This window comes from Macrosteles quadrilineatus, unplaced genomic scaffold, assembly GCF_028750875.1.
Source record: "Macrosteles quadrilineatus isolate MER2022 unplaced genomic scaffold, UCM_ALF_1.0 Scaffold_2__2_contigs__length_208266976, whole genome shotgun sequence".
Taxonomy (NCBI): domain Eukaryota; kingdom Metazoa; phylum Arthropoda; class Insecta; order Hemiptera; family Cicadellidae; genus Macrosteles; species Macrosteles quadrilineatus.
The window spans coordinates 2502202-2519473 of NW_026542595.1; the positions used below are offsets into that span (position 1 = coordinate 2502202).

The window sequence follows — 17272 nt, forward strand, 5'->3', positions numbered from 1 at the left end:
GTTACACAGCTAAATGTTCTTCAATAATTAAAATGTACTGTGGAGTCAATCTCCACAACACAGCACTCTTTGAATGTCCCGCCAATCTCAACCCCTACCGCCGCTCGCGCATGCGCAGGGGGCAGACCGGGAAGACGAGTGAGGAAAACGTCTGTCGTGCACCTGACTTCGGACATCATGGAAGGCTAAGTTCTTTTGGGAAATGGGGGGACGCCCCCTTAAGGTATTGTGTCGTAGTAGTAGAATTAAATAATATGTAATTTCAGATCATCACATCAAATCCAATATATCATTCATTGCATCATTAATTATCAGTCATTTATTCAGATGTTAGTTCACGTTGTGTCCAGTCAACTTATATATTAGTTATATTTCATATGTTGAACCAAGTACATATTTCTCAGATATAAATGCATTAATTAATCAAACAATCATCAAAGCTGGCTCTTGGGGCCTGTGAATTGCGGTAAATTGTCTCCTCTGTTTTATATAATGTGTTCAGTTTACGTTTCCAACAAAAACGATTTGGTCTGGAATTTGATTCACATGACCAGATCACCAAAATGTGGCACCATTATGCCACAGTACATATAATCAGTAGTTGAGCGCCGGCGGACGGTGCCTGCTATCTGACCGTGGCAAGCACTGTAGAGACTTCTGGCCCAGACTGTACCGTTGGAGGTTATGAAATTTGGACATTATGAACCACTCTGTTTGTTTGGTAAACGTTGGAGTTTTTGAAATTTTGACATTGTGAAACGGTGATTATTTGAAAGTTATAGATTTAGAGCATATGAAATTTGGACATTATAAATAGCTCTGTTTATTTAATATATTAACGTTGGACTTTGTGAAATAATCCTTGGAGTTTGTGAAATTTGGACATTGTGAAACAGTGATTATTTGAATGTTATAGTTTTGGAGCTTATGAAATTTGGACATTATGAAACACTTATGGGTTTAATATTTTAAGCGTTGGAGTTTGTGAAATTTGGAGATTATGAAACGCTTCCATCTGAAGACAGCGGCATAGTCGCCGAAACGGTCGTCATCCGCCCTTAGAGGAGGTATATAAGAGTCAACAAGATGATACTAAGGTAAATTAACCTCTTAGAACATTCTCTTCAAGTAAAAACAATATTAGAGCTAAAACTTGTAAAAATTAAATAAAAATGGAATATTGCTTACAATAACTCATGTTGTTACAAACCTTACTTTCAACAAGACTTTTACTGAGGGTCTGAACTCTTTTCCAGAGCATGTTGCAGAGTGTTGATAGGCTGAAGGCCATTGGTGGGTTAATGATAGCTGGCAAAGTGTAATGAAACTCTTCATTACAGTTCACATACAGAATGAGAGCCTTCAGGTACCTGTTGATGCTGAAAATGTTTGGTCATATTATTAAAGAGTAGTGATGGGGCAACAACTGATTTCAACCATGTTTCATCCGATGGTTTTGCTTTCATCCGATAGTCTTCAGATGGATGATTCATCCGATGGTTTTTAGTGTAGTGGGGTGGGGAGCGTCCGTGCTGCTTCGGGAGACAAATAAAACTATCCGACTAGAGAATGAATGAATAAACCATCAGTTCGCACGCCTGATCAGATAGATAGTTTTGGTATTGTGGCATTTTGCGTTCCTGTCCAGCGCCATGTTTCGGAGAATTTACCCAAGCATGAATAAATAGATAAAAATTTAGTTTTTTTACATGATTAAAGAAGTAACATGTACTGTTAGAAAATTACTTCCCTCTCCTATGTTTTATGTTTATAATAAATATATTTATTAATTTTTCATTCTTTGAAATGATTTAAAATAAATATTTTATTTTTTATTAAGGTTTGTTATTCACTATTTAAGGAGACAATTTCCATGTTTCTAAGTTGCTTAGTTATCTAATTATTTAATCTTTTGATTTGATGTGTCTAAATTATGACCACTCTGTATATTGGATATTTATTACTCATGTAATAATTTTACATCTAAAAGGTATGAAGGCTGTTTGTACAAATTAAAACAGTCTTCATAATTTAAACTACGTTTAATTAATAATATCTGCCCGAATGCATTTAAGTTACTGTCGTGCTGAGCTGAGCATGAGCAGATGATTTATCTGAGAATGGATGGATAAATAACCAATTTAATACCCTTGTGTAGTAGATAAATAAGGTAAACAAATTAACTCATCGGGCAAATAAACACATATTCATTTCACCATTCAATAAAGAACAGTTTGGTTGGGAAGTGACTGTGTTATCAAGCACCCTCACATGTGCCGAGCCAGTATGTCCTAAAAGCACTGCCCTCCTACTCTCTCACTCAAGGGGAAAAAGTGTGCATCCCAACTGGGCACTCCCTGATCCGACTCTTCCTTCAGGACACTTCCTCCCAAAGGATCAGGGTGCTAAACTGGCAGGCTTCTTTACTATATCTTTCATTTTTCGCTATTTTAATACTACTCTCTCGCTGTCGAGTCCCTTGACTCAAAAATCTGCCTCCAACTATTCTTCTCTCAACTTTATCATCATTTCCCTTTCTAATCATCCCAAGTCAAGGTGGAACAGCATACGCCAAGGACTGCATGGTCAAGGGGGAGCTTGGCCACAAGTATGCGGACTCTGGATACCATTACCAGGCGACCTCCAGTTTAAAGCAGCCTTCTCCGGATAAGCGGGGCTCTGCCCGGGGCGACCCACAATTCCCTAGCTACTCGTGGGACCAACATGGACAACAAATTCAACCGGGAAACGGAAAAAAAACAAGATGTAAGTATGGAGGTAGAGGAGGGGACAACAACTCCCCAGCAGATGGAGACATCTGAGGTGGCCACAGGGTCCCAAGATGTCATCCCACAAGAACCTAGCATTTCCTCCCAGGAGGTGTCCGCACCTCAGAGGGGATGCAATAACACTATCAGAGGAGGAAGGCCTCCTCAATGACGATGACTCCGAAAATGTCAAGGAGTTAGAGGTAGAAGCTGGAAAGCTCAAGCTCACAACAAGGAGACCTTGGCTAAAGATGAGCGGTTCCAGAACCAAGAGGTTCCTCTGGCTCATGAGGAAGGGATGCTCAAGGCAGGAAGCCTATGAGAAGAGCCTCGAGCCACTAGGGAGGAATGATAACGAAGGGGAGACCAGCAGTAGGCCTAAAAGACCTAGGCAGGACACAAAAACCCCCGAAGAAGCTCGTGAGAGAAAAAACAGAAAGAAAGAGAGCTCAGCAGGGGCAACGCCAACTACCCAGGAGGCAACCAGTCAACCCCAAAGACTCTCATATAAACAGGCAACAGAGGGGATTAGAATTGGAGTTATACACACCAACTACCCCGAGGTCCTGCTGACAAACGACCAGATGGAAGCACTTCAGGAGTCCATCTTGTCTCTCGTCTGGAGTAAAGCACCGGAGGAAGGCCTACGGCCTAGATTCAACGCAGTCTACAGCAGGCAGGGCTACATGGTTCTGGTCTGCGCCAATGAGGAGACGGCTGCCTGGATAAGAACAAAAGGCAAAAGGATAAGCCTTGAGGGGGGGATAACCATAAAGGTTGTGTCTGAGGGAGACATTCCCAAGGCAAAAGTCCTAACGGTCTATTTCCCGAACAGCAGCCAATACACGACCCAGCACATCCTGTGGGCACTGAATGGGCAAAACAAAGACCTGCCAGCAGAGACTTGGAGGACTCTGAGCAGAGCTGAAGTCGAAGGAAATGCAGTGATTTTGGTCCTGTCCATCGACCCGAAGACGGCGGCCAGGATAACCAGGGACCGTCCACTGACTGTGACCTACAGATTCGGTACAGTCACGCTGAAGCTGAGGGGCAAGGGTCTAGAGGAGGGAGCTGGTCAAGCAGCTCCGGCACCTTGGCCTGAGCCCCCATCGTCCACTGTAACATCAAACACTGAAGGGGAGGCCGCCGTCCCTTCAGCGCAGTCCCGCCGTCCCCCCAGCGCAGCCACCAACTGCTCCGCCAGCGCAACCTCCTACGGCCACATCGGGAGCAAATTAAAACACACCACCCTCAACAACCACTTCCAGGGTGAGGTCAGTGGAGTCAAGGAGGGGCGAAGAAAGGTGAAGCCAAGACTCCCGGCAGTTTCCTATCTTCGATAGGAGAAACTCCCAGGAAAGGAGAGAGGAGAAGCACAGGGGTCCCTCAACGACCAGGAGGGAGCAGCACCGGCCAAGGAGCAGCTACCCTAGACAAGGGGGTCCTACCACCGAGACAGGAGGGGTAAGAGCGACCCCTCAGACAGGAAACGGGAATGAATGAAGTCCCGAATCATACAGGCCAACCTCCACCATGCCAAAGGTGCATCAGCAGCCCTGGGCAGGAGGTTTGCCACCAAAGGGCTCGACTTTGCCCTCCCTCAAGAACCCTGGGTAAGAAGAGGAACGATTGGAGGACTTCCAACCCAGGTGGGTAAGCTGGTATACGATAGGGGATCTGCTAACCCTAGGGCCTGTATCCCGATGAACCCTAACAATGTTTGCTTAGCTGTTTCAGGGTTCATCAGCCGTGACTTGGTTACAATCCAAGTCGACTTCGACTCCACTGCAGGGAGGCAAAAGGCTTTAGTAGCCTCAGCCTACTTCCCCAACCCAGGAGAAACTTGTCCTTCGGGGGCGGTAGTGCAGTTGGTGGAGTATGCTAGAAGCAAGAGGATGCCCCTAATCCTCGGCTGTGACGCAAATGCTCACCACACCATCTGGGGGAGTTCGGACACCAATGAAAGAGGTAAGGATCTCCTGGAATTTATATTTAAGGTTGACTTACAGATAGAAAATATAGGTAATGTACCAACCTTCAGAAATAGATTAAGAGAGGAAATCTTGGACCTCACCCTATTGTTAAACCTTGGTCACCTGGAAACAAAAGGATGGCACGTCTCTGATGAAGCCTCTCTATCTGACCACTGCCACATTAGGTTTGACTTAATAGCAAGCATCAAAAGCGCTGGGACTTAAAGGGCTCCTAAAACAACTGACTGGGTGGGATACAGGGAATCCCTCAAGGATGAAGTTGAAGACAAGGTGACCCAACTCATGATCATTGACGGCCTTGACATGAAGGCAGAACTGATAAACAGGTCAATGCTAACCGCCTACGAGGAAAAACTGTCCTATCAAAACCAAAAGGACAACAAGAAACGTGCCCTGGTGGAATGATAGGCTAAGCAAGATGAGATGTAAACTCCGGACACTCTTTAACACCACAAAAAGAACTAGGGATTGGGCTAACTACTCAAGAGCCCAACCCTAACGTACCCTAACGGAGTACAACTCAGAGATAAGGAAAAGTAAAAGGAAGACCTGGAGGCAGTTCTGTGAGGGGATTCAAAACCTACCAGAATCAGCTAGACTGCAAAAAGCCCTTCAGAGAGATGTGCCTAATCCGCTTGGCACATTAAAGCGGGAGGATAGGAGTCACACAACAGGAATGGAGGAGACTCTTGAAGTCCTCATGAACACCCACTTCCCAGGGAACACCCCACTAGGCATCTCAACAGGACAACACTTGATACCCTGGAATAGGAAATCGCCTAGGGATATTGCATTGGCTAGAAGATTTTCAAGTAAGCTGTTCAAGCCAGAGGTCGTGAAGTGGGCTGTTGAATCTTTCAGCCCTTTCAAGTCCCCAGGCGGGGACGGAATATTCCCAGCTCTCATCCAAGAAGGATTAGAGGTCCTTATAAATCATATGATAGCTTTGTTCAGGGGCAGCTTTGCCCTAGGTTACATCCCAATCTGTTGGAGGAAATCAAGGGTGGCTTTTCTACTGAAAAAAGGTAGAGACCAGGCCCAGCCTAAGTTCTACAGGCCAATCTGCCTGTCGTCTTTCATGTTAAAGACCATGGAAGAAGTGATAAACCGCCACATTATGGACGCATTTTTAGATATCAACCTCCTTAGTGTGAGCCAACATGCGTTCATGAAGGGTAAATTAACAACGATGGCCCTAAACACCCTAGTGGCAAAGATCGAGGAAACTCTAGAACACCAGGAATTCCTGGCAGGGGTCTTCATGGACATACAGGGTGCTTTTGACAAAGTGAGTTATAACTCTATAGATGCTGCAGTCAGAAGCAGGGGCATCTTCCCCGACGTAGCAGCTTGGATTAACGCTTTGCTCAAGAGCAGGGTGGTGACGGCAGAATTGGGCGGGTACTCGACAGCTATCATAGCTCGACAGGGATGCCCTCAAGGAGGAGTTATCTCGCCCTTGTTGTGGGCTCTTGTGGTGGACGATCTATTGAGAGAGGCTGATAGGAGAGATATGGACCTCCAAGCCTTTGCAGACGACCTAGTGCTGACTGTCAGAAGAAAACACGCAGCCACAGTGAACAACCTCACCCAGACAGCCGTTAGCTTCATTGGTGCTCCAAAGAGGGGCTCATAATTAACCCTGACAAAACAGAGATAATCTCCTTTACGAGAAGGAGAACAAATCTAACACCCCCGAAAATTCAGGGGAAAAGAGTGAAACTTGTGAAGGAAACAAAATACCTTGGAGTTTACCTGGACCAGAAACTGACCTGGAGCAGGCATTTTGACTATGTACTTGCAAAAGGAACAGGAGCTTTTGGTGCCTGCAGAAGAACCTTTGGCAAGAAATGGGGACTAAGTCCCAAACTTATACATTGGACTTATGAAGCCATAGTCAAACCAATGGATGCAGCCCAATGGACATATGCAGCCTTATTATGGTGGCCTGAGGCAGAGCAGACAGTAGCTGGCAGGAAACTGCAGCAGCTGCAAAGGCTAGCGTGCTCGGAGATCTGTGGGACCATGCAATCCTGCCCCACAGCTGCAATGGAGGCAATACTCGACATGCTCCCACTAGGGCTGGAAGTCAAGAAATGTGCAGCCATATCTGCCCTAAAAATGGGAAGCAGAGGCGAGCTGAATCTACAGAGGCAGTCTGGTCACCTGTCCATCCTAAGCGACTTCCCAAGCATGGACATGGAACTAAGTATACCAGACCTCATGACAAAGGAATACGACTTCGAGATTCCTTACCAAGTGGCTATAGGAGGAAGAGATAACTGGCAACAGTGTAACTTCAACTTAGACAGAGCATGCTTGGCTTATTACACCGATGGAAGTGGGAAGGATGAGAGATCAGGGTTGGGAGTGTATGGTAACAAAACCAAAATATCCCTGGCCTTGGGCAGAACAACAACAGTATTTCAATCAGAGGTCCTGGCGATTGAGTGCTGTGCTAATAATATTCTTGGCAAGAATCTAAGAAAGGGGAAAATCCTTATTCTCTCTGACAGCCAGGCAGCATTGAAGGCGCTAGGGTCATGTGTGACAGAGTCACGAACTGTAAAATGGTGTAAAAACACCCTCAAAATGTTAGCAGAGCGGAACCAAGTCAAACTGTCTTGGGTCCCTGGACATTCGGGGCATGAGGAGAACGAAAAAGCCGATGCATTGGCCAGGAAGGGTGCGGAAGACCAACTGTCAGGACCAGAACCCTACTATGGTACCCCCATAAGCTCAGGAGTAGCCAAAGTCCAAGACTGGGTCAAGGCTCAAAAGGCTTTGGCCTGGAGGAACTACCCAGGAATGAGGACGTCTAAATTACTAATAATTGACCCCACTGATAAGGGTTGGAAAGGCTTGCTGAGTCTTAAGAAGGGGGACATTAGTCTACTAGTAGGAGTGTTACGGTCCTATCAGGAAACATCTCAGGACCATAGGTAGGTCACAGACAGACCTCTGCAGGTTCTGCGAGAACGAGGTAGAAACCTCAGAACACTTATGGCTGGACTGTCCAGCGTTGGCCCAAAGAAGGCTTACATCTCTGGGGAGGTCATTTCTGGAACCAACAGAGATAAGGAAGCTGGGTGTTTTTCAGCTTTTGGGCTACTTGAGAAGCCTAGGGCTGTCAGAATGATTCAAGGGGTGGGGTGCTATAATAGGCTCCAGGCCGAAGTAGCTAGGGGTAGGCTATTACCCCAACCCCACAAAGGAAAAAAACCATTTAATACCCTTGTGTAGTAGATAAATAAGGTAAACAAATTAACTCATCGGGTAAATAAACAGATATTCATTTCACCATTCAATAAAGATCAGTTTCAGTTGTCAACTAATTCATAGTTTAAACAAATGAAAATGCGACACAGATGGTTTTACAATTGAATGAAAACTTGGAACGGGTGGTTATAGACAGACGACAGACGAGATAGTTGATTCGGCTGATTCACATGTGATACTGGATAGAATGGATGGTTCATTCGGATGAAAACTAAAGTAACCATCGGATGAATCGGTTGGCGCGTAACAACCGGATGAATCGTTTGTTTCTATCAGATGGTTACCATCACTATTTAAGAGAATCAAACAACATGCATTCTTTGAGACCCATACCGGTACTCGACATCCTTATATATAATTCTGTAAGACAAAATTTTTACCAGAAAATTGTGGACGTCTGGTAAGTCGCAGAAAAGTGAGAGTGGTCTTAAATTAAAGGTCTTGACCCCAGGGACTCGGGGAAAAATAGCAGAACTCCCATAAAGTTACCAGGAAACGAGATATAACGTAAAATATCCACCATAAGAAAAGCATTGGGACTGAAAAACGTCTGCATTCTAATCAGCTGTTACTTATTTATTTGTAATGTTTACATTTATTCCGAAAGTCAATGTTGTCAAATAAATAATGTTTCAAAATGAAATGTATTTGTTTTATTTTCTGTTTTCCGTTTTTATGAGTGAAGTTACTAGACAGGGTATGGGAAGATCTGCAAGACGTAGAAGAGTAACCAGGAATTTATTTTGTTTTCCGTTTTTATAATGAGTAAAGTAACTAGACAGAGTAGGGGGGGACCTGCAAGACGTGGAAGAGTATCCAGGAACTCAACTGACACAAGAAATGCTGAAAGAGAACGTCATGTAAGGTCTAACTATGAAAGAAATCCACAACCTGGTTTACAACCTGCCTTCAGAAGAACGCTGGAAAATGAGTTGAGTGTTGCTTATCACAATCTATGTCCTCTTAACATGATTCTAACTTCATAAAAAAACTTAAGGCAATACAACAGTGCAATGGCTTTTGCGTCGCTTTTCGCTACACAAAAAGAGATTCCGGGAAATGGGCCTTAATGTTTTAAAATTCAGGGACAAATTCATAGATATATTTCTGTCTTACTACCGCAAAATGGGGAGTTGTCTTCATATTAACAATTGTGTCTAAATTAGGGGCTATGGCCCCTACAGGCCACTAGTGATAAAATATATACCTTGTAACTTAAGTTATAGTGAGCTCAAAAAGGTAAAATAATTTAACATACAAGGTTTTTTAGCAAATTTCCCTATGGGGAAAAAGCAATTACAGTAGGCTAGAACTGGCACCGATTTAATTTTTCATTTTTATACACGATAAAGCACAAAAAAGACACTTTTGCTCCAACAACATGCATTCTTTGAGACCCATACCGGTACTCGACATGATAAAATATATACCTTGTAACTTAAGTTATAGTGAGCTCAAAAAGGTAAAATAATTTAACATACAAGGTTTTTTAGCAAATTTCCCTATGGGGAACAAGCAATTACAGTAGGCTAGAACTGGCACCGATTTAATTTTTCATTTTTATACACGATAAAGCACAAAAAATACACTTTTGCTGAACACTTATGTGATGACATTGGTGACATGATGGTGTCATGATTATGGTGACTTTTGCACTTATGTGATGAACAACTATTTTCATCATTCTGTGGAAATAACCTTCTAATCGTAACAAAATTATACCACTTGAGGTTATATTAATATGTCACCAATGTTTAAATTTATGTTGTTTACAAACATAACTTTAAATATCATTATAATCCATTCTATAATCCATCTCTATGGTGATTAGAAGCGTTTTCATAATGCACTGATAAAATTTTGAGGTTAGCAAACCAACAAATTTACCGTACGGTATGTTTTTTCTGTTCCCTATTTGAAGTTACCCGAAAACGATCGTTTTGCTGATGATTTAGAGAACTAAAGTGAAAACGGCTGCTTTCCGGACAGTATGATGAAAAATATATTGTTTAATTGTTTGACAATTATTTTGTAACAGGGGAAGGAATACCTACTGCCAAAAAAACACACCGGTTATGCATATTTTTGCATGCCTACTTTTGTTTAGTTTAGTTATATCCTGGCACACAATGTCATGTTATGCATGGTGTCTTAAATTAGATTGAAGCTTCAATAATAAAATTCAAACATTAACTCAGATATGTTACAAAAATACCCCCGCCGCAGCAAACCTGCCGACTAAGCAAATTTCCATATGACTGAATTGATTTTCAATTAAATTTAAATAACATTAGGTTTAACGAGTACCTACCTGGGTTTGCTGCTACAACATTTTACCATATTCTCCATAAGAATAACATAGGTATTTTAAATTTACAATTTTTCGAATATTCTCTGTTACCTAAATTATTTGGTTGTTTAACCTCTTTAAGACAGTTTAGAGAGAAATTGATAAATTTGATATTTTGAGAGTCAAAAATGAGAAAAACGAATTTTTACCCCATAAAACCCCGTTACCATTGTCCGATCATGCTGGTTCACAAACTCGTAAAAGCTTATCCTGCCTTACACCTTTAAACCAAATTTTATCAAAATCGGACAAAAATTAATCAAGTTATAGTGTTCACGGACACACATATATATACATACTAGCAGAGTACCCGTCCTTCGTACGGGATTGGCATAAAAGTACAAAATGCTTATTGCAGTTATACTCAAGCTTTGCGTTTGCAATGAGGGAGGACACGATTTGATAAAATTTGCTTCTTTAAATTTACTGTATACTATAGTATTACACATCTACCATAACCATAATATTCTACTACTTCACCTAAACAATAGAGAAAAATAAACTGTTAAAGATCACAAAATGATTCATTAAATTAAAAACATAAAAGTAACTGTAAAGTAATCCTACTTTGACAGTTCTCGTTTCATATCATAGATTTTTGTTGTTGCTTAAAAAAAAATAATAGTGCTGGGGCAGCACTATACTGTTGATAAATCAAAGAGCTGTTGATAAATCTTATAACTTTTTAATGCTTTTGCATACTATAGAACCAACTTGTTAAGTTGAAACAGCTGACTAAATTCTTTTATTCCCTTTAAATATGAATACTCATAAGGTTAACATGGGGAACCACAGAGCCACTGGGGCGGAGCCCGAAAGGATTTTTGAGATAAGAATATGCCTATATGTTAATCGGGAATGTTAGCTGTAATCATGCCAAATTTCAGCCCAATCCGTCCAGTAGTTTATGCGTGATTGAACTTCAAACAAACAAACAAACAAATAAACAAACAAACAAACACACAAACTTTCACATTTATAATATTAGTAAGATAAGATATAAATAATTTATAAATGAAACCCCTTTTTAAAACAAAACGTTTTTAAACTCACTAAAAAGTAGAAAATAATTTATAATTATGTGGAGAGTATAAATACTTGTAAGATTTAAAACGACAAACGTGGGGTGCACGCAATAGATAATTTACAATTACCTTCACTTTTTGAACTAATGTATTATTATCAATTGCATGCACCACACATTTTCTTTTAAATCTTACAAATATTTATTCTCTCCACATATTTATAAATTATTTTCTACTTTTTAGTGAGTTTAAAAACGTTTTGTTTTAAAAAGGGTTTTTTATTTATAAATTATTTTCTACTTTTTAGTTTTTAATGTGTGTGGATGTTAAATCTATTTCAAGCATCTATATCAGATTAAGACAGAGGCATGTGGGAAATCTAAGGTTTATTTGAGTTTCTTTTCATATAATTATGTATTAGATTGAATGTATGACCTACTAACTATAAATATATCAATCTATTTAATTTACTGTTTACTTCATAGAGTAATAAATAAATAATAATTGACATTATTAACAAACACCGTTATATCTGTAATCGGATTGTTTATCTTTATTTTGAAATGTTTGTTTGTATTTGTACAAAGAATCTTTTGGGAGCATAACCTGTACCTGAGTGAAAATTTAAAAACGTACGTTGTCAGGAAAAGCACTTTGCAAAATTTTTTCCCCTTTTTTCAAAACTTTTATTAGTTTTTTTATTTCATTAACATTTGAAGTTTCATAAAATGTCCATGGTAATGCAATATCTTTGGTAGTTTTTTTTTTAAAGAGCATCTTTAGTGGAAAAACACAAAATCCTGTCACGACCATAACGGACGTTTAAATGAATATTAAAAATAGTTAATATTATTTTTATAACTATGTTTTGCTATAAACTAATTTACTTTTATGACCATTATACAATAAAAAGGTCACTAAGCTTTTGGTATATTTGGTCTTTCTAGAAAAAAAAAACTCAAAAAATTGAAAAAAAGCCAATAAAATATTTTAAAGTTTGTATAACTCCGAAAAAACTTACCTGAGACCCGAAAAATCGTTATGTTTGTATATAGGTGTGCTTCTTTTGTGTATAAAACATTGAAATATGACGATATTTTAATTTTTGAAATTTTTATGATAGAAATCATAAACCTGATGGTCAGGGACAAGCGGTACGGTCGTGTATTGTCTGAAATAATCTAAATCTGTCTAAACAATCCTTCAATTATACTGTTAGTTATAATAAAAATATGTGTTTCAATTGAACTAAACTGTTCAATTTACAATTATTATATTAAAGTTATTGTCACGACCAAACACACTATAATCCATAAGGCTGGATTGGTCGTGAAAAAACCCGCGATGGTCGTGAAACTTTGGTCGTGAAATTACGTGTTATTTGGCTCTGTTCTGGCGGTAGCCCTGCACCTCATGTTTGAGGATACAAAGTGGACTTCTAGGTTAATCTAGCAATTGAAATATCTTATAAACAAAAATTAACACCATGTCTACTTCATCGAATGACTACGTACGGTCATACACACCAAAATTACAAAAAACACAATCTTTCCTTTATTAATCTTGTAATTCCTCCTTTCAACTCGAAACGACCGGCACTACAATCCTGACGTACACCCCGAACTAGTCTCTAAAACCAACTGACTCCATCGACGCCAGGCTTGCCACTGTCGTGCTCCAAAGTTGAAAATTTTTCCCAAATGGTCGTGACGCCAAATCGAGGGACAGACTTATTTTGTCATGGTAGTCAGTTTGCAATGACAATAAAATTATAATATGCTCCTTTTTTGTAAGTTTAATAACCATTGATGACATAAAAATATGGCTTTATATATTTCGGCATGAATAATTAGTCTAAAAACAGCGTGAAAGTTGGAAAATGTACCCTAGGGACACGTCATGGTCGTGAATTTTGAGACTTTAAAAATACGAAAAAATACCTAGAACCTATTTAAAACTAAATAAATGTGTGTAACATGTTGCCCCCATCCCAAAAAATATAAAAACACATAATAATAAACTACAAATCCAGTATCTACGAAGTAAAAAGCCAGGGACATGAAAACGTACGTTTTTAAATTTTCACTCACCTCTTAACCTCTGCTCCTCGAACTGTCAAATTTAAGTATTTACAGCTGACTTTAATGAATTGATATATTTACATTCTTTCAAAATGCAAACATGGAAAATTTGGAAGCCCATGGGGCGTAGCCCAAGGGAAATATAAAAATGAAATTATATAATATTGCATTGTCATCCATTTGTGAGCTATGTTTCAAATTTCAAGTCTCTAGCTCATCAGGAACTTCGTTTAAAATTGATATCAAAACTTGTAGGAAAGCAAGCTAATAAAAACAAGCCCATGGGGCGTAGCCCAAGGAAAATATGAAAATGAAATTATATAATATTGCATTGTCATCCATTTGTGAGCTATGTTCCAAGTTTCAAGTCTCTAACTCATCGGGAAGTATCAAAATTTGCAAGAAAACGAATTAATAAAAACAAGCCCATGGGGCGTAGCCCAAGGGAAATATGAAAATTTAATGATATAATATTGCGTTGTCTTCCATTTGTGAGCTATGTTTCAAGTTTCAAGTCTCTAGCTCATCGGGAAGTTAGTATAAAATTGATATAAAAATTTGTACCGGACAAGAAAGCGAGCTAATAAAAACGTTTTAAAATGTTAACGAATTGTGATTTGGCCTCTGTGGACATCAAAATGAAAAAGTAAACCTGTCCGGGGCCTAGGTCTTATCGTGCTACCTAGGGTAATACCAACTTACCTATAGGGAAATTCGCTAATAGGCTATTATTTGCCAATGTCTTATTTTAAAATACCCCTGCCGCAGCAAACCTGCCGACTAAGCAAATTTCCATATGACTAAATTGATTTTCAATTAAATTTAAATAATATTAGGTTTAATGAGTACCTAGGAGGCTGCTACAACGAAATTAATAAATATTTTGTTTTTTAATAAAATATCAATAGGTTGGTATAAACTTAAGATAAATGAACGTTCCAAGTTTGATCAAAATATATCCATGCATAAACAAGCAAACTACATCATTTTACAATATTCTCCATAAGAATAACATGGGAATTTTAAATTTACAATTTTTTAAATTTTCTCCGTTATCACTATCCGCACAAAAACACTTTGATATACTAAATTATTAGATTTTTACAATTTTTTTACCCCATAAAACCCCCGTGAAACTCCGTTCCCATGGTCCAATCATGCTGGTTCGCGAACTCATTCAATTTTATCCCGCCTTAACACCAAACCAAATTTTATCAAAATCGGACAAAAGATTACTCAAGTTATCGCGTTTACGTGTATATATATACATATAGGTATAAAAATTTGATCGAATGGTGTTTTTGGCCTCTGGGGACATCAAAATGTAAAAGGAAATCGGTCCCGGGCCTAGGTCTTACCTTGCCACCTACGGTAATAGCTACCTATATAGGGAAATTTGCTAAAATTATCTCCAACTCTTAGTTGAAACGGTACTGAATGTTGAATCACATATGTAGTCTTACTAATTATTAGTGAACTCACGTTTTGTATACTTTGTCTGTCATAACATTATTTTTAGATTCATTCACTGTAGCTAATTCCAAATTATGTTCAGATGTTTTACAAATCCATTTATGTGTTTTTCTATTCTCAATTTCAGATAAAATTTTACTTGTAAGTAGGTTTAAAGCTTTTATTTCAAACTTCAGTTTATCTGAGTATGTTCTATTTCTTGAGTCAAAAGTCTTCCTTAGATTGTCCATTATATTACTTTAAAATCTGCTACAAAAATAATCAATCTGTCAAAAAAGACACATCACATAATATTTCATTTCTATCACCTGTTTTGTTTTATATAACATGTTTATTTTATTAGTTAATAATACAAAAATATTGATCTTTCTGACAGGTACTAGCATGAGTTGCATTTCCATATTTTATTTAAAAAATCATGCATATGTGTATAACCGTTTGCAGCTATTCTTAATTTGTAATGCAATGGATCAGAGATCTATATTTTTCAACATGTGATAGTTTTTTACTTGGATACTACTAGTTTTTTAAAGATCCTATAAATTAAAATTTATTTTTTAAATTGACATTGTCCAAGAACAGAATTAGTGGGGGATGGGATATGTTATCGATAAATCAATTTAAGTTTCAGCTCCTCAATATCTAGAAATCAAATTCTGTGATTAAGGATCTCACCAAGTAGTTTTCAACAAGCAAAAACTGCTGTCGGGGAAATCCCAGTGAGCATTATTGAGGGAAGTAGAAAATTACTACCCATGTCCGTTTTATTCTTCTTTAAATTATTACAACCACACAATACTGCTGTCAATTTGTTTAGAATTTTGTGTCTTATTATTGTATTTAACAAGTTTATAATTTAATGTTCTACCATTGACTTTTTTACCCATACAAGAACCTCTTTCATACTACATGTTTTTTCAGATAGGATGCTAGGGGCAACTTGTTTTAAATTATTATAGTCTTAATTCCCAAATAACATTCTTAGAGTTTATTTATGAGCACCACTTATTATTATGATCAAAGATATGTTACTAGTATATTTTCCAGAGACCATGAATTATTTATAGGCAGAACACACACATCAATTAAGTTATAGAAGAATTACAAATATCTTCCCCATTAAATTCATTAATCTAATAGCTATGCAATGCAAACAGAACTTCTTTAATCTGTAAACATAGTAATATAATAATAATAATACTGCCCCATCATTTGAAGGGGTTTTATAATAATATAAGGTTTCAAGTGTCCAATATGACTATACATTCTCTTCAGCAACAGTTAAGAGCCACCCTAGCTCTATCTCGGTTCTGTGCTCTCTTCCCTGTTAGAGGAGTTATGCAAATTGACTCATCCAAACTCAGGTAATGGAAGCAATTTTATGCTGATCTATATTTAAACTAGCTGTACCCACGGGCTTTGCCCCGTTTAACTTCATAAGTATTCGCATGGCTCAATCACGTCCCGGTTGAAGTTTGTTCGCTACGCTCACTCACCTTTAGGTTGGAGCTCGTTCGCTGCGCTCACTTGTTTTCAGGTTAGCTCGTTCGCTACGCTAACTTGCCTCCAGGTTGATGTTTGTTCGCTACGCTCACTCACCTTTTGGTTACAAATTAGCTGTTGTCATAAATTGTAAAAAGTCATTCCTTTTATTGTTTATAATACTTTGATAAAAGTTTTTATGTTTTAATATTTAACATTGGAGAATTTAAACGTTGTTAAGTGCACAGGTGTGCTGTAATGGGGTTTAATAGATTTGGACTTATTCAAAAGTAAAATAGTTTTCTGTGCTGCACTCTGTAGAAACACTGTGGCACTATTTCAAATCATGACTAATGCTAATACAGAATGTTGTAATTATTCAAACCTACAAAACAGTTGGTGAAAGTAAACATCTGCTTTTAAATTTTATTTATTTGTAAACATTGTACATCAAAAAGTCTGACATTGGCCCACTTAAAACCCTCTGGGGCAGAGCCCTTTTGACAGATCTGCACCAAACTTCACTCGAACCATCCTTGAAAGATGCTTAATAATGCCTGAAAGTTTCATTACAATCTGTCAAAGCGGTTTCGGAGTCCATAACGTAAACATATATATATATACACACACACATACATAGTTCCTCTTTTATAGATATAGATATGCTAACTGCTAGAATCATTGATCAAGGGGTTTATTATGTCAAACACCTGACATGTGGATACTTGTACGGAATACACTTATATTACATTTGGTTTTAACTATTAAGATCTTTTAGCGAATTTTCCTATAGGGAAGTAGCTATTACCGTAGGTCTCAT

General features: G+C 38.5%; 1 protein-coding gene across 1 annotated transcript in view; it reads right to left on the reverse strand.

The window, feature by feature from the left end:
- Window positions 1-15219, reverse strand: part of LOC128985647 (uncharacterized) — a 133177-nt gene extending 117958 nt beyond the window's left edge. Inside the window, exons 1-2 of the mRNA XM_054405387.1 lie at window positions 14980-15219; window positions 1211-1379 (exon numbers count right to left, since the gene is read on the reverse strand). Coding sequence (XP_054261362.1) covers window positions 1211-1379; window positions 14980-15200 — 390 coding nt within the window. The 5' untranslated portion in view covers window positions 15201-15219. The remainder of the gene's footprint in view (window positions 1-1210; window positions 1380-14979) is intronic.
- Between the last annotated feature and the right edge of the window lie 2053 nt (window positions 15220-17272).